Source organism: Juglans regia, chromosome 1 (genome assembly GCF_001411555.2).
Source record: "Juglans regia cultivar Chandler chromosome 1, Walnut 2.0, whole genome shotgun sequence".
NCBI classification, from domain to species: Eukaryota; Viridiplantae; Streptophyta; class Magnoliopsida; order Fagales; family Juglandaceae; genus Juglans; species Juglans regia.
In genome coordinates, this window is record NC_049901.1 from 33878084 (window position 1) to 33904393 (window position 26310).

The 26310-nt window shown below is 40.6% G+C and overlaps 1 protein-coding gene across 1 annotated transcript; it reads left to right on the forward strand.

Moving 5' to 3' along the window:
- The first annotated feature begins 1034 nt into the window (after positions 1 to 1034).
- LOC109002834 (ATP-dependent DNA helicase Q-like 3) lies at positions 1035 to 26156 on the forward strand. Its single transcript, XM_018980747.2, has 19 exons — positions 1035 to 1328; positions 1498 to 1605; positions 1748 to 1755; positions 1848 to 1931; positions 2220 to 2360; positions 2468 to 2502; positions 2806 to 2889; positions 11352 to 11440; positions 13752 to 13904; positions 13983 to 14079; positions 14973 to 14976; positions 15080 to 15229; positions 15329 to 15421; positions 15498 to 15563; positions 15668 to 15801; positions 24546 to 24643; positions 24771 to 24901; positions 25137 to 25243; positions 25437 to 26156. The coding sequence occupies exons 1-19, from the start codon at positions 1178 to 1180 to the stop codon at positions 25894 to 25896; spliced, it is 2193 nt and encodes a 730-aa protein (XP_018836292.2). The 5' UTR covers positions 1035 to 1177; the 3' UTR covers positions 25897 to 26156.
- Positions 26157 to 26310: the final 154 nt, after the last annotated feature.

The window sequence follows — 26310 nt, forward strand, 5'->3', positions numbered from 1 at the left end:
CCCGAAACCACCCTCAATTGATGATTGGATTGCATCCAAGACTCATGACTTTATGATTTTACAGTCTAATGCTTACAAAAAAAAAAAAAAATACAAAGAAGCAATATCAGCTACTAGGAATCTAACAACAATGCGCATTAGATTATAATCCCTCAATGGGAATCACAAAGACTCAGCTACTGAGAATCACAAAGAACCCTCTTAGACTTTCCATTTATTCTAGTTTATTGTGCTGTTGAATGGATAGCAAAAGGCCAAGCTTCTCTTGATTGGTGCTATATATCAAAACTGATCATGCTTATAAAAAAAATCCCGATAATTGATGGACATATGAGAACTAATCTTGGTATTTGAAAAATAAGGTTGGAGGTTTTTTCTTGCAACATCAATTTCCATAATGGAATGAATCTGTAGGAATGGGCAGTAGTGCGATGGTTCGCATGGGGTGGAGGGCAGCAGTGCGATGATTCGTGCGACTACGGTGGGGTGCACCGGTCTGGTTTGGAGCTCATCCACGGGGACTGGAGGTCGTACGGCTTGCGATGAGCTATGGTGCGAAGGGATTTTTTGTCAAAGTGGTTTATAGGGATTTTCCTTTCTGTCGAAGTGGGTTCCTTGAGATTTTGATTTTGCGCTATGGTGCAATGCGGCTCAACAACTTTCTACGTGCTTAGGTAACGTGTCACCACCTCCTTATTAGCTGCCGATAAAGTCATTACATAGGATGCGCCGTTCTAAAGAGGAACTGTATTACAAACTCAACAATAACAAATATGAGTATAGGTCCAGAATTACAATTTCAATAATAAAAATACAAACATATTAAAAAATATCGATATTACAATTCAATAATAATAAATACTATTATTATAATTCATCGATAATAAAATTTTTATCCTAAAAAAAACCGAAAGAAGGACATTTTACAAGTTTTGCTGCAAGCCTGCAAGGCCACAGGCCCAATTCTCAAGAGAGATCCAGCACAAAATAAAGGGGCACGTTCCGGGTTTTATTACGCCCTCAGAGAACAGAAGTCCGACTCTTTTGTGTCTATTTTTCTGGGTTCTTCAGTTTCCTCTTCGTTTTCTGATTCTTACGTTCCAAACATATTTAGAAAAATAAGGGAAAGAGTGAGAAAGTGGTTGTGTTTGGTTGCAGAGCTTCGACAGGACCGGAAATGAAGAAGTCACCGCTGCCGCTACAGAGCATTCGCGGTTCCGTGAAGCAGGTTTGCGGAAAGGAAGCTCTGGTGAAACTTCTGAGGTGGCATTTCGGTCATGCTGAATTTAGAGGCAGGCAGTTTGAAGCCATCGAAGCTATTCTCTCGGGTCCGTACTCTTAAAAAAATTTCTCTATAATTTCTGATCATTTAGCTCGTTTAATCGCGCGCGCGCGCGCACACACACAATGTGAATGTGTGTGTGTGTGTGTGTGTATGCATATATTCATTGCTTATCACGTAGTTTTGATATCTTTTTTTTGGCGGCCGTGGTCTAGGGAGAGATTGTTTTTGTCTGATGCCAACTGGTGGAGGGAAGTCAATGTGTTATCAGATCCCTGCACTGGCGAAACCTGGAATTGTGCTTGTTGTTTGTCCTCTAATAGGTGAATGGTATTTAATCTTAGTTTATTTCTTATTGTTTCATATAATTACAGGGAGTTAAATGCTACTTAACATTTTTTGGTCTTTGAATGCAAGCATACATCCTAACTTCTTGCATTGTTGGGTGTTCATTTTACATCTCAGCCTTAATGGTAAGCAATAAGTATGGTACAAACTTTGTTCTATATTTGTTATCTTTGAGCCATTTGAGATGTGGGTTTTCATCTGTTTTTATATATTTTAGGAAAACCAAGTGATGGCATTGAAGGAGAAAGGAATTGCAGCTGAATATCTGTCTTCAAACCAAACATCACACGCCAAAAACAAGGTGACTTATTCGTGCTTTTGAGTTCCTTGTTTTTTTTCACATATATGTGGTACCTAGAGGCGCATCATAATAATGTATGGTGGTTATGATAGACAAGAAGCTGCTTCCCTAGCTAAATTACAAAGGAGTGTTAAGCTTGAGCTTTATCACGAATCAGGGGGATTATTGGTTACTTTAGGAAACTATTGTTTGAGACTTTATGCTTTCCAAGACTAATTTCTTAGATGTTTCAGATTTTGCGCATATTATTATAATTGGAATATTGGCATTTACTTGTTTAATTTGTAGATCCATGAGGACCTTGATTCTGGAAAACCATCACTTAGGCTGCTGTATGTAACGCCAGAATTGATCGCAACTCCTGGGTTCATGTCAAAGCTGACTAAGATCTATGCTAGAGGGTTGTTGAATCTCATTGCCGTAGATGAGGTGTGAACTACTTGGCCCTTAAACCACTTGTATGTGTGGAATTTCAGTGTTTCTACTAGAATTTTTAGCTATATGTGTTTAATATGCTTGTTTTTGTGTAAATTCAGGCACATTGCATCTCAACTTGGGGCCATGATTTCAGGTTTGTAACATATCCACTGATGAGCAGTGGCAGATGATCTTTTAGACTAGATGCAAAAAGGCAGTTCCTCTCATCATCATGTCGGGGATCATTGTCATGCTCTTTCGTTTGTTTTTTTAACAAGCATATTCTTCCGTTTGTTTTATTGCCCAACATTTACTGGTACATTGTAATCTCCTATCTAAAACAATGAAGAACATATCGTGATGTTCCAAACTTAAGCTTTTTGAGTTAGCTTGTGCCTGTGTCTGTGCGTGTAATGGGTAATTGTTCCTATACTTCTTTATTATCAATTTGAAACAGGCCTAGCTACCGTAAGCTTTCATCTCTGCGGAACCGGCTTCCTGATGTACCAATACTGGCTTTGACAGCTACTGCTGTTCCTAAGTGAGTCTTCAACTTATTCTATCTGCAGGAAAAAAAATTGATTCATTTCTTTTTCAGTGATGTCTCTAGATCCCCCTTTTTTTTATAAGTAAAAATAAAGTTTTATTGATATAAAAGACATCGCCTAAGTACACCGGTAGTATACAACGAACATGCCTAATTACATCTAAGCACTAGTGAGAGATACAAACAAGTCATGAAGATTGTCCGTATTACAAATAATGGCCGAAGCCCAAGAGAGTAAAGTATTGTAAAAAACTCACTTCAGCTCATCCAAATAACGCTCCATATCTCCAAAGCACCTCTTGTTTCTCTCATGCCACAAGCACTGCATAATGCAATGAGGGATCATTCTCTACACAATAGCGATTTGGGCATTTCCCCTAATTTCTGTCTAGCACCTCAAAATATCCCTAACTCTTCCAGGCATAACCCATGCCACCTCGGTTCGATTAAAGATCTCATTCCATAAACATAGGGCCACCTCGCAATGTAACAAAAGATGATCTACTGATTCTCCATCTCTCTTGCACATAGAGCACCAGTCTAAGATGATGAGATCACGTTTTCTCACAATTTTATTATTTGAAGCAAATTAAAATCTAATGTGGGTTGTTGTGTATTTTTAAAAAACTCAAATTCTCTCCATACAACTTTGAAGAGAAACTCAAATTCTCTCCGTACAACTTTTCCCTCCCAAAAAACCCTAGCCTCCATCCTTGTTGCCTTCAACCTTCCGTCGCTGTCCCCTTCAACTTTCCGTCGCCGTCCCATTGATAGTAACATCGTCGGCCCTTCTAACCCTAGCCCCCATCCCTGTGACTTTGCCTGCACCTCTCTCTCGCACAGACAGTAACGCCGATACTCACCCATTTCCTCTAGCCCGGTGAGTGTCTTTGCACAACCTGCACATACAAGATCGTTGGCCTTCGGGGACTTCACCGAGGGTCGTCTAGCGTTGGTAGGCTGTCGGCAACACTTTTTTGCTAGATCTGTGTTATGTTGTTGTATTTCTGTCATTCCCTCAGGTGGCTGATCGGAGTTTCCGGCACATCCACCTACATAGACAAGTCCGGCAACTTCTGCAAGGGACTTCCGACACCGGTTACATCTCCGGCGATTGAGTTCTTGAGTAGTTTGGTTTTTTTTCGCCGCACTGATCTGCTTTTTTCTGGGTCTCATTCCAACGATGGGAAGTTTGATCCGGTGAAAGGTGTTTATACAGCTTTGGGAGGGTGTTTATACGATGGGGACTCTTAAACACCTTTTAATAGAATCAAAGGTGTTTATTTTGTCTATGGAGGGTGGAAATTATTGTCGTATCACAGAAAGGGGCAGGAAGGTAACCAAGGAGATGGTGCTCAGTCATGCCAGTGCTTGTTGGCTGGCTAGTACAGTGGAAGAATGTGTTTTTTCAGAGGGAAGGAAAGACTTCTTCAAGACATATAGAGATGAAATCAAAACTCTGTTTGCTCATAAGAGGTCGAATTCTTTTGGGCATTTTTTGGAAGTAACTGACTATGGTGGTAGTAGGGGGGGTCGTGGTCCAATGTTTTGAATATCGTACCGGACGTCGTACCGATTAAGGTACTGGAACGAAATATTTCGATACCAGTACCGTTTCGGGATAGCATTTCGGGATAACGTTTCGGGATAGTCGATATATAAATAAATTATATATATAAATATATATAAAAATTATATTCTAAAATAATAGTCTATATATAAATAAATTATATATAAATACATATATATAAATTATAAATAGTCTAGTCTGAATTGGGGTTAAAAAATAAGTTTGTAGTTTGAAAAAGCGAAAAAAAAAAAACACACACCGAAATATCGTACCGGCCGCGGTACAGGCTGAAATTTAGTCCTGTATGGCTGGTATCGGCCGGTACTTTTAGCCGGTACGGAACAAATATAGTACCTGTATCGGCCGGACGGCCGAAACGAAAAATTTCGGCCGTATCGGCCGGTACGGTACGAAATTTAAAACATTGTCGTGGTCTCTTAGCGATCCCGGAAGGAGTGGAAGGAAAGGGCTGGAAGAGCTTTTCTATGGAGTTAAAACAGAGTTTGGCTAAGAATGCTCCAGTCCAAGCACCACATATAAACAGAGAGGTAGAAAAGGGGAAGGAGAGGCAGTCCAAGTCCTATGCAGAGGTGGCGGTGGGTGGTGCAGGAAAGAGGGCGGCAGCACATGCAGTTCTGAGTCATCCTTTGGCGGTTGATAAAAAACACAAAAAGGGAGTCATGGCAGGGGTACTTTCAGCTATCCAATTACTTGAAATGGATAGCTATCTAGGAGAAAACAAGTTGCAGGGATATCTGCATAGTCTGAAAAAGGAGGTAATGGGCGTGAATGAGGATTTGAAATTGTTTAGAAAGGAGATAAAGTCTTGGATTTTTAAGATAATCAAAGGTTTGGGCTTGTGGTTGGGCCAACGTATGAGGCCTCTAAAAATAGGAAAAAGGAAGGTTGCTGGGTGTAATAGTTTGAGGCTAGACAAAGGGAAGGCTAAACTTGGGTTGGGCCGCTTAAGCCCGAAATGGAGACCCGAAGCTCCATTGGCCCGTGTTTGAGAAGGGCCCACTTTTGGGCCAGTTTCATGGTCCAATGGAAGTTCTGGGCCAGATAAGATCCTTATCTCGAAGCCGGTAACCTCCGTCATCGATCATGACCCCTACGTAGGCATTCCTTCGTCGGTGACAACAACTCTTACGTAGAAATGCATGCAAGCTTCTACGGAACACTTGGAGGAGGTTTCTGACTTGTCCCCAGTCATAATGGTGGAGAAGGCGAAATGTAGGGTATCTGAGAAGTCCACGACAGACGTAGAGTCTGTGGAAGGCTTGGAGCACGGTGGGAAGACACAGATAACAACGATGTGTCCCTTGGCTCTGGTTCCGTCTGGTGATCATGGTGTAATGCCGACATCTAAAGGGTCCGTTGAAGTTGCACACACAAGGTCACCAGAGGTAAAGGGACTTGCTGCCAACACAAAATCTCTAATGGAGAGTACCATTCATGTTGTTGAGGAGGCACAGGATCTGAACAAGGTTTTATCGTCGGTACCGTTTGGATCTACGTCGGGCGCTACATCGGGAGAAGACGTTGTCCCCTTGGTATCTCTTCCTCCATTAAACAATATAGATGAATCATCTTCGGATAAGATGATTGAGTTTTGCAAAAGGTTAATGAGATTCAGCATATTGTGGGAATCTCACATGGAGGATGTGAAGACCAGTTTAAAGCTCTAATCACTGCGATTGAGGCAAGCCACTCGCATGATACCAAATCAAGCTTCAAGAAAAGTAGGGTGTTGAAGCGTCTTTTTAGTGCAATCAACTATAATGCTAAGGGTGGTAGCTCAAGTCGAGGGCATAGAGGTTGATGTGTGTTGGGAAGTCTTTCGCATAGAGGATATTTTGGGAGGTGTGATTTATGTTGGGCTATGGGAAACAAGGGGTTGGGGTTGGGGTTGGAGAGGGGTGAGTTATTCTATCTCGAGCTTGATGTATGTTGGGTAGTTTTTTGTGGGCATATATATATATATACATATGTACTTTTCCGCCTACTTATAAAAAAAAAGAGATTATTCGAAGTGAGAATTTGCCTAAGAGATGCAGTCTATACAAAGAAAGCAATCGTAGGAGGTACCATGCACTTCCAAATAGCCTTATAAGAAAAACTATGATCATTAGAAAATCCCAAGAGAGCCATATAGAAGGAGCACATTGAGAATTTTTTATTTCCACTCGGATACCAAATCATCCTATCCTCCATCAGTCCATCTCATTGTCCATCGACATTGCATACAATGAGTCAAAGAAATTAGCAAACATCCAACTCCCAATCTTGAGCCGCTCCTGAAAAACTTACATTCCAATGGACAACACCATTAGAAAATACCAATAAATCAGCCACAATAGTCTCTTTGTCACAAGAAATTTGGTAGAGCATGAGAAACACCTGCTTTAGAGCCCTTTCATTGCACCAGACATCATGCCAAAAATAAATGCTATTACCTCCTCTTCCAATTGTGAATCTGAAAAACTTGGAGAATCTTCCCAATCCAGCTCTAATGTTTTTCCACAATCCCACACCATGTGTCCCCCTAATTTCCTTAGAACACCAACCCTCCCCCTTCCCTCCCCCCCCCCTCCCGCGCGAATACTCCCATACTTAGAATCAATGACTAAGCCCTCCCCTTCCCTATGATATCTCCACAACCATTTCCCCAGAAGTGCTTTGTTGCAAATCCTCACATTACGCACCCCCAACCCACCGCATGGAACTTAGTTTCCTCCTCAATGCCTCCCCAAAGAAAGTTGTGAAAATTTTTCTCAATACGAGAGGCCACACTTGCAGGTAGTGGAAATAGGGATAGAAAATAGGTAGGGAGGTTAGATAAAGTGCTCTTGATGAGAGTTAATCTACCACCCTTGAACAAATATATCCGTTTCCATCCAGCCAAACTTCTTTCAATTTTTTCTAACACACCATCCCAAATAGATTTTGTCTTGAAAGCATCCTCCAATGGAAGATCGAGGTATTTCAAATGCAGCGAAGCAACCTTACAACCCACCATATTCGCTAAGCATTGAATATTGTTCACACCACCCACAAGAACCATTTCAGACTTCAAGAGATTTACCTTCAGGCCTGAAACGGCTTCAAAGCAAAGTAATACAACTCTCAAGTACTGCATAGGATCACTGCCCGGCTCACAAAAAAGTAGAGTGTCATCAGCAGAAAGCCTCCAATAACCGCCCCTCTCAACATATGACTCAATGCTTCCATAACAATGACAAACAACAAAGGGGAGAGGGGATCCCCTTGTCTTAATCTTTTAGAGCTGTTAAAGAATCATTTTGGTGCTCCATTTGCCAAAACCGAATAACGAACTGTAGTTATACAATGCCTGATCCATGAAATCCATCTATCCCCAAAACCATACCTCCCAAGTGAATAAAATAGAAAATTCCAATTAACATGGTTATAAGCCTTTTCCATGTCTAGCTTGCACAAGAGCGACCATCGAAAACCCATCTGGACCCGGGCCTTTATCCTTGGCCATCCCACGAATCACCCAAAGAACCTCCTCCACTTCAAAAGGTCTCTCCAACCACATAGAGCTTAAGTGATCTCAATAGTCTCAAAAGGCATACCATCAAGTTTGGGTCTCCAAGGGGACTTTTTCAAGAAGGTCTTTGTAGAAATTGACAATGTGGTTCTTAATAGAATCATAATTAGAGCAAACCTGTCCCTCAACCTGAAGCACCTCGATAGCATTATTCCTACGACGAGAATTAGCCACCTAGTGAAAATTTAGTACATCGGTCCTCTTCCTTTAGCCAAAGGGCTCATGACTTTTGTCACTATGAAATTTCCTCCATAAGTAGCACCTTCTCTAGTTTCGAAGTGATGGCTAATTTCTTGCAAGAGTCCACCTCAGAAAGAGGAGCGCTCAACTCCTTTAATTCCTCCATAAGGGGCTGTTTTTGACTAATGTGTCCAAAGACTTCAGCATTCCACCTCTTCAATGCTTTCAATTTCCTAGCCAATATAAAGCTTGGTGAACCCTCAAAAGAATACAAGGACCACCACAACCTCACTTTCTCCACAAAATCCTCAACTTCCAGTCACATATTTTTAAACTTAAAGTATCTTTTACCCTTGTGAATGCCTCCACAATCTAGTACTATGAGAAAATGGTCCGAGCAAACTCTATCCAATCTCTTCTACTGCAAGGTAGAGTAACGTGCCTCCCATGAAGGAGACACAAAAAATCTGTCCCGATGAGACCAAACCCGATTATTAGACCAAGTGTGCATGCCACCAACAAGTGGTAAATCCACCAGATCCATGTCAAAGATAAATTCAGAAAACTCATTCATTGCTTGGCTATACCGGCTTCTCCCGATCTTTCACTAGGGGAGTGATGTTAAAGTCACCACCAATACACCATGGTAAATTCCACTAGCTGCCCAAACCTACAAGCTCCTCCCTTAAAACCTTCCTATGTATGCCCACATTTGGCCCATACACTAGTGAAAGCCCAACAAAAACCGTCCTCCACATTTTTGAACGAACATGCCACCATATAATTTCCAGCACACTCCTCGATAGACTCAACACCCTCGAGTCCCACATATAAGGATACCCTTGGATGCTCCCTTAGAAGCAAGGTACATCCATCTCACAAATGGACAGCCCCAAATGCTAGTGATGATGCTAGGATCCATGAATTCCATCTTGGTTTTTTGCAAACAAACAGTATCCAACTTCCAGTGGCATAAAGATTCTTCACCCGTAGACGCTTATTGGGATCATTAAGACCCTGAATGTTCCAAGAAAGAATTCTCGTTGGATCTACCTTTGCCAGTACTCCCCTCCCATCCATCATACTTGATTGAACAATTGAGACGCTTCAGCTCCCTCTTTTTCCTAGAACCGGATCTAGGGGATTGAAACCAACCCTCCTGTATAACGATAAGTAATGCCCTGAATTGCTCCTCAAACCTGTCACAAGAAATTCTCACATACTCCTGAATATCCTTCACTTTCTGAGTCACCCAATCCGATGGTGAGCCTTCTGTTGTAAGCAAGGGAGACAAGGTGCATAACGGTTCTAGGTCCACCTCGGCCTCCTTATACACAAACTGAAGAGTATAATCCACATCCTTTGACTCATACGAGAAATCAAGAGGCATTGACTTCTCCTCACCGACCCCCATGCCATTCTCTGATCTCTGTACCGTCCCTTGGACTAATTGAACCTGCCCAGAGACCTTTGTTGGGGAGAAAATCACTTGATCATCTTCCCCACTACCCATCGGCCTTATCTGTGGATGTTGTCACTGAGATCCACGTCTGCTAGTGAGAAAATGTTGAGATCCATTTTTGGATCGGCTGTTGGCAACTCCACGATCACCTTCTGAGCCACCGTCGATGACTCCCCAGCCACTCGCGATCCTGATGGGTTGATTGGCACGTGAACTATGGTCCTTTACACCTTGGCTTCTACATCATCTTCTCTCGGGTCCTCCATTGCCATCGATGAACTTCTCGGTACCATTGTCGCCTTCTCATGAGTCCAATGAATGACTCGCGTGTCCGATGGTACCTTGGCACCTTCTCTGGTGAGGTTGACCAACTCCCGACGGTAGAAGGCCTAGCCTCTCCATTCTCCCTGACTCTCCACATGGGCTGGGTTCTAGCCCAAAGGTTTTCTCTATTTTGCCCCATTTCCTGGCCCAACCGAGTGACCCATTTAGTTTGGACCTAGCCCAATCGCTTTTAATAGACCTATCGGACGGCCCATTTGCTTAGAGCCTAGCCCAGACTCCTTAAGTTACCTGCCTTTTACCTCAGATTCCTTTAATTGCCCAAGGGCCCCATAGCCCAGGCCCATTATCTTGCCCAATCTATTCACATCACTTCCCAAGCCCATCTTATAATCCTCCTCAATGCACCGTATTAGAGCCTCCACCTTCTCTTGCATTGTTGACAATTGCATTTGCACAACCAGCAAGGTACTGTGCATGTCCTCCTTTGCCATACCCACGACATGCTTGCTTCCTCCACCTCTCCATTGTGCACTTGCTGTCCTAGATGTAGGTGGAGCCTTTCCACCCCTGTCGGCACCCTCTACTGCACCAGAGCCATGAGTCGGCACATTCTGCTGCACTAGGACCTCCCTATACAAACGGCTCTATGAGTGGTTCACCACCACCAATGGCCTCCGCGCTACCCCTCCTTTGCCATGAAACTCTTGCCCTCCCTCCATAACTGCCTCCCACAGTGCATCCGCTATTCTCCTCCAGCCCTTACCTCCCAACTCTTTAGGTATGAAAATGAAACTTTTGGCCACCACTACCATACTCCACCAGAGCCATTAATGTCCACGAACGTTTCGCGATGAAGCTTTTGGTACCCTCCCTTGAGGTTGTGTAAAAATCCTTCTTTTCACCCTTCATGCAATCCTCTAGTGTTTTGGCAAACCAATGCACCGTAGGAATTCCCAACCTCATCTCCTTCACCACCCTCCTACTCCTCTCAGTAATGAACAAGAACTTCCCATCTCGACAAGTCAAACTCCTTTGATTCTATCATCAAATGTTTCAGAAACCCCATAATCCCCCTAATCTACTTAAAACACTCAACCAGCACTAATCTCACCAACGAAACCCAAAGAATCTTTGGAGTATATACTCTTGAGAGTGAAGCTTAGTTATAACTCTATTATATCCCATTGTCTCTGGATTCTTTGCTCATTAATGCAAATACTTGAGTTTAAACTACAATCTAGAAATATTTGACGTGTATTTTGCCATATTCTCCTCAAACTTGTAATCACTGTATGGCATAAAGATTCACATTGTTTTTTCATCTTCAATTGTTTGTAAAGAGCAAGAAGAAATATTAATTCCTTTTATTATTTCTTGTTCTGCAGAGTTCAGCAGGATGTGATAGAGTCCTTATGCTTGCAAAACCCATTAGTCCTAAAATCATCTTTTAATCGTCCTAATATATATTATGAAGGTGGGTCCTACAAAATTGACTTGATGCCAATCCAATTTCTTTTTGCGTACGTCAACTCAGATTATACAGCTGTGAGTACTTAGTGTAGCTGGCAATTGTTGACATGACTTGTAGACCCAACACAAACCCAACATTCAGAGCTGACAACTTTTGTCACAATTTGTGAACCTGACATGAACTCTACATGAAATTAGAAGGTTAGGGTTGAGGGATAGACTCTTTTAATTAAATGGGTCAGGTTATGTTGACTCATATGACCTGAATCCGACTTGACACGACCCAAACCTGACACGACAACACGAATTGCCAGCCTATGCAAGCTAGTTGATTGTGACTTCCTGATTTTTCTTTTAGTATGTTTCCAGATGTCTTTCCTCAATTACATGCATGTTGCTGTGACAATTTTCATGCCCAAAGTATTATAATGCCACAGGATAGTGTATAGACCCATGCTTTTCCACCTTTCCCAAATTCTCCACTTACAAGATTCTCATGAAGCCGCAACTTTCGAAGTAAACAAAAGAAAACACCGTAATATAATAATCTTGAAAAATTAGCTTTTAAGGTAAAACCATCAATGCTAAAGTAATTACAATAGTGGATTGTTGAAGATACTATCCCATAGATTGGAGGAGTGGTGAACTAGGTCTTCATCCTTATTTTCTCACTACAAGGATGATACTGTGATTCTGACTGCCAGGCACCTGTGGACTAAACTGAAATCTCGACTGGACTTTTAGGTACAAATCAATCTCTGAGCTCAATGATATGTGCTATATATAAGGATGGCTTGTCCCAAGAACTGATGTATAAAAGTTCTCAATTAGTTTATAAGTTACGATATGATGCTGATGGAAGGGGGTTGTTGGGCTAAAGAGAGAAGAAGAAAAAAAACAAAGTAATTTTGTTTAAAGTAGTCATTTCTCAACAGAAGGTCCAAAAGGACTGGGAAATTTTCATTCATTGCCTTGTAATTGGGAAATTAGGAATTTTGGAAGTAATTTTATGACTCTGCATGAGTTTGACTGGTTTTTACTTTATGATGACATAATTTTTTATACATGATCAAAAGACACTATCCTGTTTCAGAGGTAATATACATCAGATACATCTAACTAGAGAAAGTAACAATGATCAATAAAGTTCTGAAAACTAAACTGAAACATAAATGGGCAACCACCCTCAAGTATAGTGTATTAAAAAATAAAGCTTCGAGATCATCCATTGCCCTTCTGCTGTATTCTAAACTTAAATAATTTCTTTGACGCCAAATCCACCATACTAAGCAAATTGGTAATCATTTTCCATTATAGTCTGCTAAGTTCACTCTCAAAATGACCTTTCCAGCATGCTAATAGATCTGCCAATCGTCTTGGCATCACCCATACCAACCTGAAGAGGCCAAAACTTTTTTGCCACAAATTACCAACTATTTGACAATGAAATAGGGCATGATCTATAGTTTCCTTAGACTTTGCACATGCAATAAGATCTCTATTATCACAAAATACTCTTCCATACGTTCTCTCTAATGTATGGATTTTCCCTAATGTAGCCGTCCAAATAAAAAGGCCATTCTTAGAGGGTCTTACCTCCCCAGATAGGCTTCTATGGAAACATAACACTGTTGCGAGGGATCAATGCATTACAGAACAACTTGGCTTCAATCACTGCTCTCTTGAATATGCCCCATTGCATCTTGTCGTCCTGTCTCATACATGTAGAATATAACTGAGCATAGAATGAATTGAAAAGTCATTTCCTAATCTTGTTCCGTTTTGATTACGTTCACTACCCATTGAGGAGATCTATTGGAAAGTTGTATCTACCACCGATGCATCTTCAGCCCGAGCAAGGCAGAATGGATACAAAAGAACCCCTTTAAGAGGTCAATGTTTGAACCACACATCATGATAGTAGTTTATTCTAGATCTATCCCCCACATCATATATGGTATGGCGTGAAAACACCTCCTAGCCCCTTATAATATTTTTCCAGTGGCATGAAAACTCCCCCTAGCCCCTTCTAATATTTTTCCATTGTCCAACCCCGTATGTTCCATTCACCTGATTAGAGCTCCATCCAACGCATGCACTATCATATTTTGTTTGAATTACCACTCTCCATAGGATCTATCTCATTGGTATATGGCCATAGCCACTTTTCCAAAAGGGCTCGGTTGAATGTAATCATTTTCTTGAGACAGTTTGATTGTGTGATTTATGATTCACTGGTTTCTCTTAAAGTTTATTTTCTATGAGAGACTGTTACTCTGTGGATGGAATTCTAACTAGAAGTCTCAATGATGCAGTTCGATACAAAGATCTTCTAGATGATGCCTATGCCGATTTGTCTAATCTACTCAAAGTGACTGGAGATGTTTGTGCAATTGTCTATTGCCTTGAACGTACAACCTGTGATGACTTGTCTGCTCATCTTTCAAAAACTGGCATTTCATCTGCTGGTAACTTGCGGTATTTCTGCCTTCAAAATTTTAGTTCTGGAAAAGATTGATTAATTTAAGTGTTATCTTGCTTTTCAGCTTATCATGCAGGACTGAATAATAAAGTGCGGACATCTGTTTTAGGTGATTGGATTTCTTCTAAGATACAAGTAGTAGTGGCCACAGTAGCTTTTGGGTATGATCGTCTCTCAAAATCTATAATAATGGAGCCCTTTTATGTTCTTTTCACTTTTTTCTTGCAAATGCATACCCTCTGATCCTGTAGGACTAACTTACAGCTGCTTTCTTGATTTAAGAATGTCCCATCATTGCAATATTAGTGTTCACTGATTTGTCTCACCTTTAAATTTCATCTAACAAAATGCAATGTGTGGCTCTTGTTTTTCAAACTTTCAACACTATTTTTTGACCAAGTTATTTTTGTTGAAATGATAGTTTCATGATGTGGTTTCATTCGCTGAAAATATGTGTTTAAAATAGTATTTTTTATTCAGTCTTTAGTTTTTTTGGGGATTTTATTTTTACCTTTTTTTCAAATAGTTCATAAAATAATAGTGTTTAAATAATGGAGTTACAAATGCCATAGTTTTATAAAACGTTTGCTCCTAAAGTATCTCAAGAAATATTTGTAAGCATTTGCAAGAAACTGGTCTCCAAATGATTTTCAGAAAGCGACTTTCCTTTATTTTGTTACTTTGAAACATTTTTATTTAAGAAGCAAGAAAACCACTTGTAGGATTTCTCATAGTATAGGTTTCTTCTTTTATACTTCTATGTAATGCCAAGCTCCTTAAGCACAATCTTCATATGATATGGTGGTTGCTCTGAATAGTAAGGTTTTCAATGGGAATGATGAGCTTTGTTAAACTTTCCGTTAGGCAGGGGCAATATATGCTTACTGCAGTAGTTTATTTGAGGAAAGTTTTTTTTAATACATTTAGCTTCACTCATGATTTACCTAAGATTTGTGATGAGCATTCCTTGGTTTTTTCCTGATTCTCATCCTTCATTTCTGCTTGGAGCTGTTCTGGTGCTTGCACAGTTACTGAGCTACTGATATTCCTTCAGGATGGTATGCAACTAAATTTCCATTAGTGTGAATCATATTTCAAACATTGGTGCTATCATTAAGATATCTTCTGCCACTAATGACTTAGGGATTGATTATTTTTTAGGGTATTGATAGAAAGGATGTCAGAATTGTTTGCCACTTTAATATTCCAAAGTCAATGGAAGCCTTCTATCAAGAGTCAGGTAGAGCCGGCCGTGATCAGTTACCCTCAAAAAGTCTTTTGTACTATGGAGTGGATGATCGCAAAAGAATGGTCACTTCACTGACTTCAACTCTGCCATACCTTTATACTTTTAAGTTGCACAGTTTCATTGGCTTAATGCCTTAAACTCTTTTTGGAGTTATGTGGCAGGAATTTATTCTTAGCAATAGTGAGAAGAAGAAGTTACCGTCCTTGAGGTCAGAGGAAGGATTGTCAAAAAACTCCTTGACTGACTTCATTCAGGTGATTATTTAATGATATCCGAATGAAATCTCTCTACTGTTAAATGTCTTGTAGTATCTAAAAACAAAACTTTCAGATGGTTGAGTTTTGCGAAGGTTCTGGATGCCGAAGGAAAAAGATTCTTGAGAGTTTTGGGGAACAGGTATTCAACTCTAGGTGTAATTTGTGGTTTGTATGTGCTGTAGGCTGCTCTATTTCTTCATCAACACTAAAGTAAAGTTAATCATTTTGCATTATTGAAATTAGGTACCTGCATCACTATGTAGAAAATCATGTGATGCTTGCAAACATCCAAACTTAGTGGCCAAGCATTTGGAGGAACTCACAACTATTTGTGCTGTTCGGCAGAAAAGTAGTTTTTCTCAAATTTTTATAAGCAGGTACTTTTTTTTTTTCAAAAAGTAATTTTAAAGTGCTTTGTGTGCATTGGAACTTTACCTCAAATCACATGATGCATATTGGATATTGTAACACCTCGTTCCTCTAGGGCTTTTAAGGCAAGAGGATCTGGATGCTACCAACCTTAAAACATTACACTTTTGCGTTAGGTATAAAAGATTCCATAAGAAAATCAGAGTACTTGATTAGAAATGAAATCTCTAAAAAATTACATTGTTTGGAGGCACTTTGTTAAATTTAAATAAAAATGTCATGTGCTACAAATTCCTTGAAAACTGAAGAAATAACATCAGAGCTTTTCCTCGGTGCCTCAAGCCGCAACGTCGTTGTCATCCCCTTGGACAACATCCTCGCAAACGTCCTCATCTGGGGTGGGAAAAACATAAAAAAAAAAAACTAAAATGAGTCGAATATTCAGTAAGAACCACATCATGCAATAAACATTCTTGAAAAAAAACATTACCTTCCAGCTTACATAAACCTTTACCTCAAAACTTTAAAGAAATATTATTTTCCTTAACCTCAAAGCATTAAAGAAACATTATTTTTCTTAACGTCAAAGGCATAAGCATTCTTTCCTTAACCTCCATCCTTAATGGCCATTACACACTGTTACTCCCGTGTGTTAGGGTTAGCGATCCTTGCGGTCAATAGTTCTTTCCGTGGCTAACAGATAAGAACCTAGCCTCCTATAACTAGGTGCAATGTTAGTGATGTGACGTTGCAAACCGTCCCTACCTTGTGGTACCATCTTCATTGTAATATGGCCTGTTCGTTCACCACTAATAAAAAAAAATATAGCCCATTCATTATCCTCATCAAACACATGCAGTAATACCTTTTCATTTTCTTTAACTTTACCTTACCTCACTTTTCTTCTTTAAATTACATAGTTATACCACATGGTAATCAATCACCATCATTTATGCAATTCTAAAATCATATGAAACTAACTTCATTATAAATAGGGCTCATGAAAAGGGGCTTCCAACAAAGGCTTATACATATATATATATATATTTGATCAGTAAAAGATAGATATTATATATATGAATGAAATAGACATAGTCATTGTACACAGGTAGTATGCATATGAACTCCTAACTACATTTTAAAGACGGTAAAATAAAGACAAGAATTCATGAACATTATCCCCATGTAATACAATAGTGGAAAACCAACACATTAGAGTGTGAAGAAAAAAATTCTTCAGCTCGGTCATTGTGCATTCCTTATCTTCAAAGCAACGTGCATTCCTTTCCATTCAAATACACTACATAATACATAACGGAATCATCTTCCATACTACTGCCACTTGATGACTGCCTTACATGTTGGGCCAACAACCCAACAAATCCACCACCCTCTTAGGCATAACCCAAGCAACATCAACCCTTAGAAATATTTCATCCCACAATGCCCTTGTTAGCTCACAATGTAGTAATAGATGGTCCACAGATTCTCCATTCTTTTTGCACATGTAGCACCAATCCAAATCCTCTCTCTCAAATTTTCTGTGGTCAATATCTTCCCAAGAGTAGTACTCCAAACAAAAAAAGCTACTTTCAAAGCCACACGAGACCTCCAAATACTCTTCCAAGGGAACAGAATAATATCAAGTTGTGTTGTTAAGATGCTGTAATACGCTTTAACTGTACATATCTTGTGATTATTGAACCGCCACTTCAAACTATCTCGCTGTGCTGTATATGTCTCTATAGAATATAATAAGCTGAAAAATTCTGAAACAATAGGTAATTCCCAATCATGAAAATTCCTAATAAAAAGAACATTCCACTGATACTCACCATGAGAATAAATGCACGTTCGCCACTGAAACCTCCCCATTAACTGCAATACGGTATAAGGCCGAAAAAGCCCTTTCCAATTGCATAGTCTCCACACCACACATCCTTACAAAATCTGATACGAACGCCCTCACCAACTAACTACAAAGCGAATTTGATTTACAAAACATGGCCATCCCTTCCTTATGTACTTCCATAAACCCACACCATACCCCTATCTCACTTCCTTAGAGCACCAACCACTCCAAGCGACCCCAATCTAGCATCAATAATTTCCTTCCACAATGATTCCCTCTCCAGATGATATCTCTAGAGCCATTTTTCCAATAAAACTTTATTAAAAGTTCTCAAGTTACACACTCCCAACCCCCCCATTCACAACTGAGGCACATACAGTCTTCCATCTAACAAGATGAAATTTCTTCTTCTCTCCTATGCCTCCCTATAAGAACGCCTTGAAGAGTTTCTCCGTTCTGTTCACCACCCCTACAGGCATAGGAAACAAAGATAAAAAATATGTGGGGAGATTAGTGAGTGTACTCTTGATAAGAGTGAGGCGGCCCCGTTTTGATAAATACACCCGTTTCCAACCAGCCAACCTTTTCTCTATCTTCTCCACTACTACATTCCATATAGCTTTATTCTTGAATGTTGCTCCCAGCAGGAGGCCCAGATATTTCATTGGGAGCGAGGACACCTTACAATCTAGAAGGCTTGTTAAATTGAGGATATTAGAGACCTCACCCACAGGAACCATCTTAGACTTGCCCAGATTCACTTTTAACCCTGACACTGCTTCAAAGCAAAGTAGCAATGCTCGTAAAGTTTGGATTTGGCTAGTAGTTGCTTCACAAAAAACTAACGTGTTATTTGCAAAAAGAAGATGTGAAATGATAATAGAACCACCAAAACCATTGCCCACCTGAAAACCCAATAAGAAACCTCCCCCAACAACAGCCTGCACCATCCTACTTAAAACCTCCATAACTATAACAAATAGAAGAGGAGATATAAGATCTCCTTGCCGCAATCCTTGCGAACTATAAAAAAAAACCAGTAGGTGTGCCGTTAACCAGAACCGAGAACCGAGCGGATGAAATACAATGATGCATCCATGCAATCCACCTATCCCAAAAGCCACTTCTCTAAAGCAAGTATAAGAGAAATTCCCAATTCACATGATCATATATTTTCTCAATGTCAAGCTTGTACAGAACACCTGAACCTCCCTCTCGTAATCTGTAGTCCAAGCACTCATTACAATGAGTACTAAATCAAGAATTTGTCTCCCTCGAATAAAGGCGTTCTGGGACTTGGAAATAATATGTTCCAACACAGGGCTAAGCCGGTTTGCAAGCATTTTCGAAATAATCTTATAAATGCTACTAACCAGACTTATAGGCCGAAAGTTTTCAATAGACGAAGTCCCATGTTTCTTGGGAATGAGGGCAATAAAAGTTGCATTAAGGGACTTTTCAAACTTTTGGAAAGAATGAAATTCATTGAAAACCTGCATAACATCACCTTTTACTATGCCCCAGCAGGTTTGAAAGAAACCCATTGTGAACCCATCCGGTCCCGACGCTTTATCCTTAGCCATGCCAATTATGACCTTATAAATATCTTCTTCAACAAAATGTCTCTCCAACACACTTACACTCTGCGAGTCAATTGCCTCGAAATGCAACGCATCAAGCTTTGGCTTCCAAGGAACCGATTCTGAAAAAAGGGTCTCATAGTACTGAACTATATGGTTTTCTAGCTCGGGAGGAGAAGATAACACCTGAGAACCTGATTGAAGTGACTCAATAGCATTGTTACACCTATGTGAATTGGCCACTTTGTGAAAGAACTTTGTACACCTATCACCTTCTTTCAACTAATGAGCCTTGGATTTTTGACGCCATGAAGTCTCCTCTGACAACAAAACCCTCTCCAGGTTTGTCATAACCATGCCCTTCCTCAATAACACATCCTTCGAATTATCTCTAAGAACTCTTTCTCCTCTAAGTCTTGCAGTTCCTCCATCAGTGTAACCTTCTGATTGTCAATGTGACAAAAAACCTCCAAATTCCACTTCTTCAAGTCTTGTTTCAGTGCCTTCAATTTGCCTGCAAGAATGTAACTAGGGGTATCAATAAACTGATACGAAGACCACCAAGCATGTGCTTGAAATATCTGCGCCCCCTGTGAATACCCCCACAATCCAAAATGATAGGAAAATGATCTGAATTGACTCGAGCTAGTCGTTTCTGACTTGCTTCCGGATATTTAGCTTCCCATGAAGGAGATACAAGGAATCTATCAAATCTCGATCAAACCCGTCCATTTGACCAAGTGTACTCTCCTCCTACTAGAGGGAGATCAATGAGGTCTAGATAAAAAATGAACTCATTGAATTCTTCCATAACCATAGAATGTCGACAGTGTCTTGATCGCTCACTAAGAAAGTGAATAGTATTAAAATCACCCCTCATGCACCATGGCACATCCCATAAGGAGTATATACCCGCCAACTCCTCCCACAAACCTCTCCTATCCCTATTCACGTTAGGACCATAGGAGCCTGCAAATGCCCATTCCCATCCATTAACCACATTTTTAAAAAGAGTCGCAACCGAGAACTCTCCAATACACTCCTCAATCGACTCAACCACTCTTTTATTTCACATAAGTAATACTCTACCTGAGGTTCCCACAGAGGCCAAATAAGTCCAACCCATATACGAGCACCCCCATAAACTTCTCACAATTTTTCTATCAATGAGTCACAACTTTGTTTCTTGCAAACACACTACTACCTCCCCCTTCCACATCCGCAATAACGATTTAATACTAAAGCGTTTATTGCGGTCATTGAGCCCCCGAACATTCCAAGATAGAATCTTAGGTTTCATAATAAAACTATATTGCCCCTCCCTCTCAATCTATCCCGTCCGCCACTCCCTTCTTTCACATAGTTAATGGAGCACGTTAACTTTTTAAGTTCCCTATCGCGCTTTGAGGCTGACTTCGAATGGCTATCCTCAAGAGCTACAATGAGAGTCTTAAATTGTTCTTTGTAACCACCAAACGAAATCCCAATGACAGCTTGAATCTCCTTCTACTTTCTTGAAAACTCATTTTGACGACACGCTCCCATAATTAGATCTGGGAGGAAGTGTACACAAAGGAGTTAAAATGGCCCCCTCCTCACCAGTGTTTGTAGGAGTAAAAACAGCCAACTCCGAGTCACACGATGAATATGGTTCCCCACTGGCAGGAGCAGACAGTTTTAACTCTTCAGCCCCTTCCCCAATCTTATTCTCTTCAAAAGAGACAATCTCCAGTGATAGAGGGCCTATCGGAGACCCTAGTATCGGGATGTCAAGCTTCGACACAGCTGACTGCACAGGGATCACCGCTGTGCCTCCAATCCTCCCGCACGACAGATTCTGTGCATTTCCCAAAAACAGCCCACGAATTGGCGACGGGAGCTCACCCAAAAACCCATCCTCTACCAGCGAGACTAAACACCCAGGAGCTTCATTTGGGCCTTCGACCACCACGCACGGTTGAGTCTGTGCACACCTCGACGGCAACCCACCTGGCGACGACGAGGGATCAACCCTCACGGTCTCAACCACAACAATTTCCTTTGCCATCTCGCCGTCCTCCAAAACTACCCGTCGGAAAGACTCTACTGGCTCACCATATAGCTCGACCGCGACTGGCGGTTCTTTCTATGCCTATGGGGAGACTGGCGAGGCGTTTATCAGCGCCATCAGAGGCTGGCTTGGCACTTGGGCCGAAATTTCGGCCAAGCCCTTCTCTATCCCCGTTGAGCCTTTTCCATGACCAAGCCCAGCTCTATCGATGCCCACAACAGGGCCCAACTCCATCCCTAAATCACGGCCCAAGCCACTCCCTTCACTAACACCCGAAACACGGCCCATACCCAACCTCAACACCTCCTTACCCTTAACGCAGCATTTCAACCAATCTATTTCCTCTAATAAATTCCCAACTTTTTTCTCCATCTCCCCTAGCACCCTTAAAATGTTTTCCTGATTTGGCCCCAACAGTACACTGCCATGCACGATCTCTGTACTACCCACACCTGGCAACCCAACACTCACGGCTCGAGCCTGACCCTTCTGTGCTTGGAGCGCTTCATTGTATGATTGCGCCCCAAGTGCTGTCAACGAAGGAGCACCACCATCACCCCTAACCATCTTCGGGTTCCCTGCCTAAACGGCACTAACAGCTCTGTTTCTCACAGTCGAAACAGAGGAGGAAGGATTGAGCTCCTTCAGAGTAACTCCAAAATTCCTCCACCCCTCTCATTTCCTTCCTTCCGGCACCAATAGTATACCTCTGCTCTTTTCATGCCCAAATTCTGAAATGAAGATAAAGCAGCCGTTGTTGTTACATCCCCTCCTCACCATTAAAACATTATTTCCCTTTCTACTAGTTCTCAAGAACTCTACAGAGTCCAATGAAGCTGCACATTCCCTCACCATAGAACCCAACCATCCCAGGACTTCAAGGTCCAAAGAAATGTATTTCACCACACGACAACTGCTCTCAATGATTATCCACCACCTATCATTCTCCTTTCTGAACTAAAAAACCTTTTGATCGATAACTACCTCTCTGCACAGCCCCATCCTAGCCAACCAACACGATTACTCAGGCTGGACTAATACACTAATCACCACAATGTGTTGTTGCCATTAACGCACCACTACCAACAGCAAGCAGAAAAAAAAACAAAGAAAGAAGAAATGTACGGAGAGAAAACTTTTTTAGGAGAGAGAAAACTTTACTGAGATGATTTTTTACTTCATTGTTATTAAGTAACCCCAACACTGAAACACAGTTCCAGTGGATGGGGTTATGTATCCAGGGTTAACTCCCTAAGGGTGTGTCCGAAGGTTTCTACTCTGGTGAGGTTCCATTTTTATAGTAATAATAATAAAAAAAAGCTTATACATATATATACCTTTATAAACATTTACTACATAAAAATAGTTGCAAAAAGACCTTTTAGTTTACATAAAGTGATGTGTAGAAAGACATGATCGTAGTCACTTACCTTAGTCCTCGTGTAAACTAAGCTATTAGTGTGTCTCCAAGCGTTAAACTGAACCTATAATAACGAGGCAATGTGATAAGCATTATTTACATTAAACAGTACGAGGAATATGCATCATGTGCTAGACCTAAAGGACTTGGGACATTTAAGTTCCTCGGGCTACAACTCTTCGCTTGTTTAAACTGTTGCTCGCGTAACACGTTGGTCACCTAACACCTGCTCACCTAACCCCTTGCTCGCTTGTCACTCTCCTTGCCTTTCCTCGCCCAACTCCTACACAATTTTAACCTAAACTTACCCATCACTCAAAATACAAACATAAACCTTGGTCTCCTACTCGTGTGACTCCACTCGTATTCACAACTCTCACTGTCTTTCCTCGCTTCACTCCCCTTCCCAAATCCCTAATCCTGGATCTTAAAGTCTGTCTAAGGGTTGGTATGTGAAGGGAGAGAATGCATGAATTCGTGAGTACTGGAAAAGATTTACCGTAGTGGTGCGCGTAGACGTGGGGTGAAGATGCGGCGGCTTTCCTTCTATGCTGGTGATTGAGTGATGATCGACAACACCTAAAGGCACAATTTCGAGGTGGTTCAGTATGGTAGGGTTACGTTACACTAGCCTTGGTCCTCTGTTTTCCATTAACAAAACAGAGTCAGAGCATATGCGATGTGATTTGTGTGTTATGAGTGTGATGCGGGGTACTGCAATGTGAGAGACTGACCGGTGATCCTTGAACGAGATTTAGCGATGCTTGAACACGGTGACTTCATAGTGGAACACAATATCTCAGTAAACCTCGCAGCATTGCTCCTCTTGCAAGGCTAGTCTGTTCTTGCAAGTCATGGTTGATGCAGCAATTCTCAGCAAAGCATAGCTACGAGGAGGAGGAGGAGGAGGAAGAGGAGGAGGAGGAGGAGAAGATGAAAGTGAAATGGCTAGAAAACTGTTGGAACTGATCATGAAGGAGGAAGAGATGTATTTATAGGATGATAGGTCGGCTGGACGTGTGGGATTAGACATCCTGTGCATTACGTTCATGCAATTACTCCTGCAACTGGGTCGGGTCGTCTGAGAGGAGTATGTTCGAGTTTATGGTTCTGGGTCACGGGTTTGGGCCTTCCAAAGGATATAAGTTTTGGTTCGAAGCCCTACTCTAACCCACTGTTGTCTCTAATCCCACTCTCACCTGCAGAATTCACACACTAAATTCTCTTAGTGTCCGAATTCTAGTATTCTTTGAACTAATCCTGATAGAATAATAATAACCTAATTTACATGTAATTATTATTATCAATCAGACAACCAATCATACCTAATAATACACTAATAATATTATTTCTAAATCCCGGTTGGAAAATAATATTATTTCTAAATAACCGGAGGTTACAGATATAATTGTTACGTAATGGTTTGAATTTTAATTGGAACAAATAGCTGACCTTTTGGCTTTGTATTGCACTATTTACATAAATGGTTCTCTCTCTCTCTCTCTCTCTCTCTCTCTCTCTTAATGGGCTTCTTAAGAAAGGCAACTCCTACAATTTACAAGCCCATCCCCTTGAGAGTGAGTGCAACTCTTACCCACATTCTTTCCTTTTCCATGATGTAGCTCCATAAAGTAAAACCATTTCAAAAAACTAATGAATACATTATTTTTTGCTAACCAGGTTTTTCCCTTTTTCATCCATCATTTGAAAATACCATAATGCATCAGATCATGTATTTCATATTTTGATTGAGTTTAGCACGACTGTCGTAATCTGCAGTTGAAATCTGATTTAGATATGTATGGAACTTTACAGTATAACTAATTACCATGTTTTTTTTTCTATTTCAGCTCCTCAGATATGATTGACGGAGAACAATTCTCTGAATTCTGGAATCATGATAATGATGAGACAAGAGATTCTGATGAGGATATATCTGACTATGATGGTATATCTCCCTTTTGTTAAAATCATTTATCTTTCTTTGTGCGGGGTGCCCCCTTTTCTTTCCCAGAGGCAATGGAGGGTTTGCTTTACTGTGCTCTTTATCTCACTTGTTTGGTTCAACTTTTCAGACGATACCACTAAAGCTGTTCGGAGCCTAGCAGGGTCAAAGTTACCATCACATTTGGGACTAGACGAGAAGATGGAGTTTTTACAGCGTGCAGAAGAAAGATATTACCAGAATAATATCTCTGATAGACAGGTTGAAACTACAATGCTCTGCACCTTAGTATTTGCAGTTATGAACGATCTGCTTGGTAAAATCAGCAAGAACATGACGTGACTTGCCTTTCAAACCATGCAAAGAGGAAAATGACAGCTAGTCTAATATTTAGAACACATCTGTCTAATGAATGCACGAACTCAATCTGTTTGATATCTAACCTACTTTAGATTTGTTTTCCCTGCCTGACTCCTTGTTTCTTTTTTCATGACAGAATAAGAAACTAGAGAAGAATGTCATATCTGAGACTTTGAGGGAATCAAGCAAGCAAAGATTACAAAATGCTCTGAAGCAGGCTCAGCAGCGGCTTGGCATCTTGAAGTATGCTCACCATTCTGCCTGCATAGAGTGATTTATTTTCGATCTTAATAATTGGGATACAAAAGTGATATGTTTTGGTACTCCATTATATTAACATTAGTATATAAAGTTGTTAGATTGTAATAATTGAAACTTCTGCTAAGTCACAGTCAAGACCATTTAACTGGGCTCCTGGTGTTCATGTTTTGTGCAGAATTGAAGTGGAAACTTCCGCTTGTTTCCTTGAAAAGGAGTGCTACAAGAAATATGGGAAGAGTGGAAAATCATTTTATTATTCACAAGTGGCGAGTACTGTAAGGTGGCTGTCAAACACAAGTTTGTCGGAGTTAACAACTCGGCTTGGTACCACCACCAGTTTGACCTCGGAGGACATTTTGTCTAAAGCAGAGCCTTCTACAACGTCATTGCCTTTGTTGGATCAGGGACCAACAAAATTCACAAGCGAAGAGCTCAATGGCAGCTCTAGATCGGAGATTTCTTTAGGAGTTTCACCACTACAAAGTACTTCCTCTAGTACAGATCTTCCGGTAATTCCATCGTTCTCCGATTATGTCAACAACAGAAATGGAAAAGGAAGCCTAACTAATACATCACAAAAGCAATTACCTAGAACAACAGTTCAGAAGAACCCCGGGAAAAGGATGAAATTGTAACAAGGCTTTTTTTTTTTGTTCTCAAGTAATTATTGCTTCGGTTCATAAAGTTTCAGGGAAGCAGTGTTCGAATAAGATTGCAAAACTTTTAGAATGATGTATTTTTATTATATGCATTCTAGTGTATATGGAATACTATTTGTCGACCCCACAGAAACGTTGTTGTGCTTTTGAAAAATCGAATGTCGTTTATCCAACGTTGTATTCTACTTTTTCTCATAAATAAACAAAACGTGGCGGTGAGACCATTTTGAGCCTGATTTCATGGATAAGCCCCAAGTATATGTACAAAATACTGATGCTAATTACTATCAAACAAATGCGCATATTAATTTAAGATTTCACCCATATAAATATAGATCATTGTGATCATAAAGAGACAACTCGTGTAACAAGAAACTCCAAAAAATAACC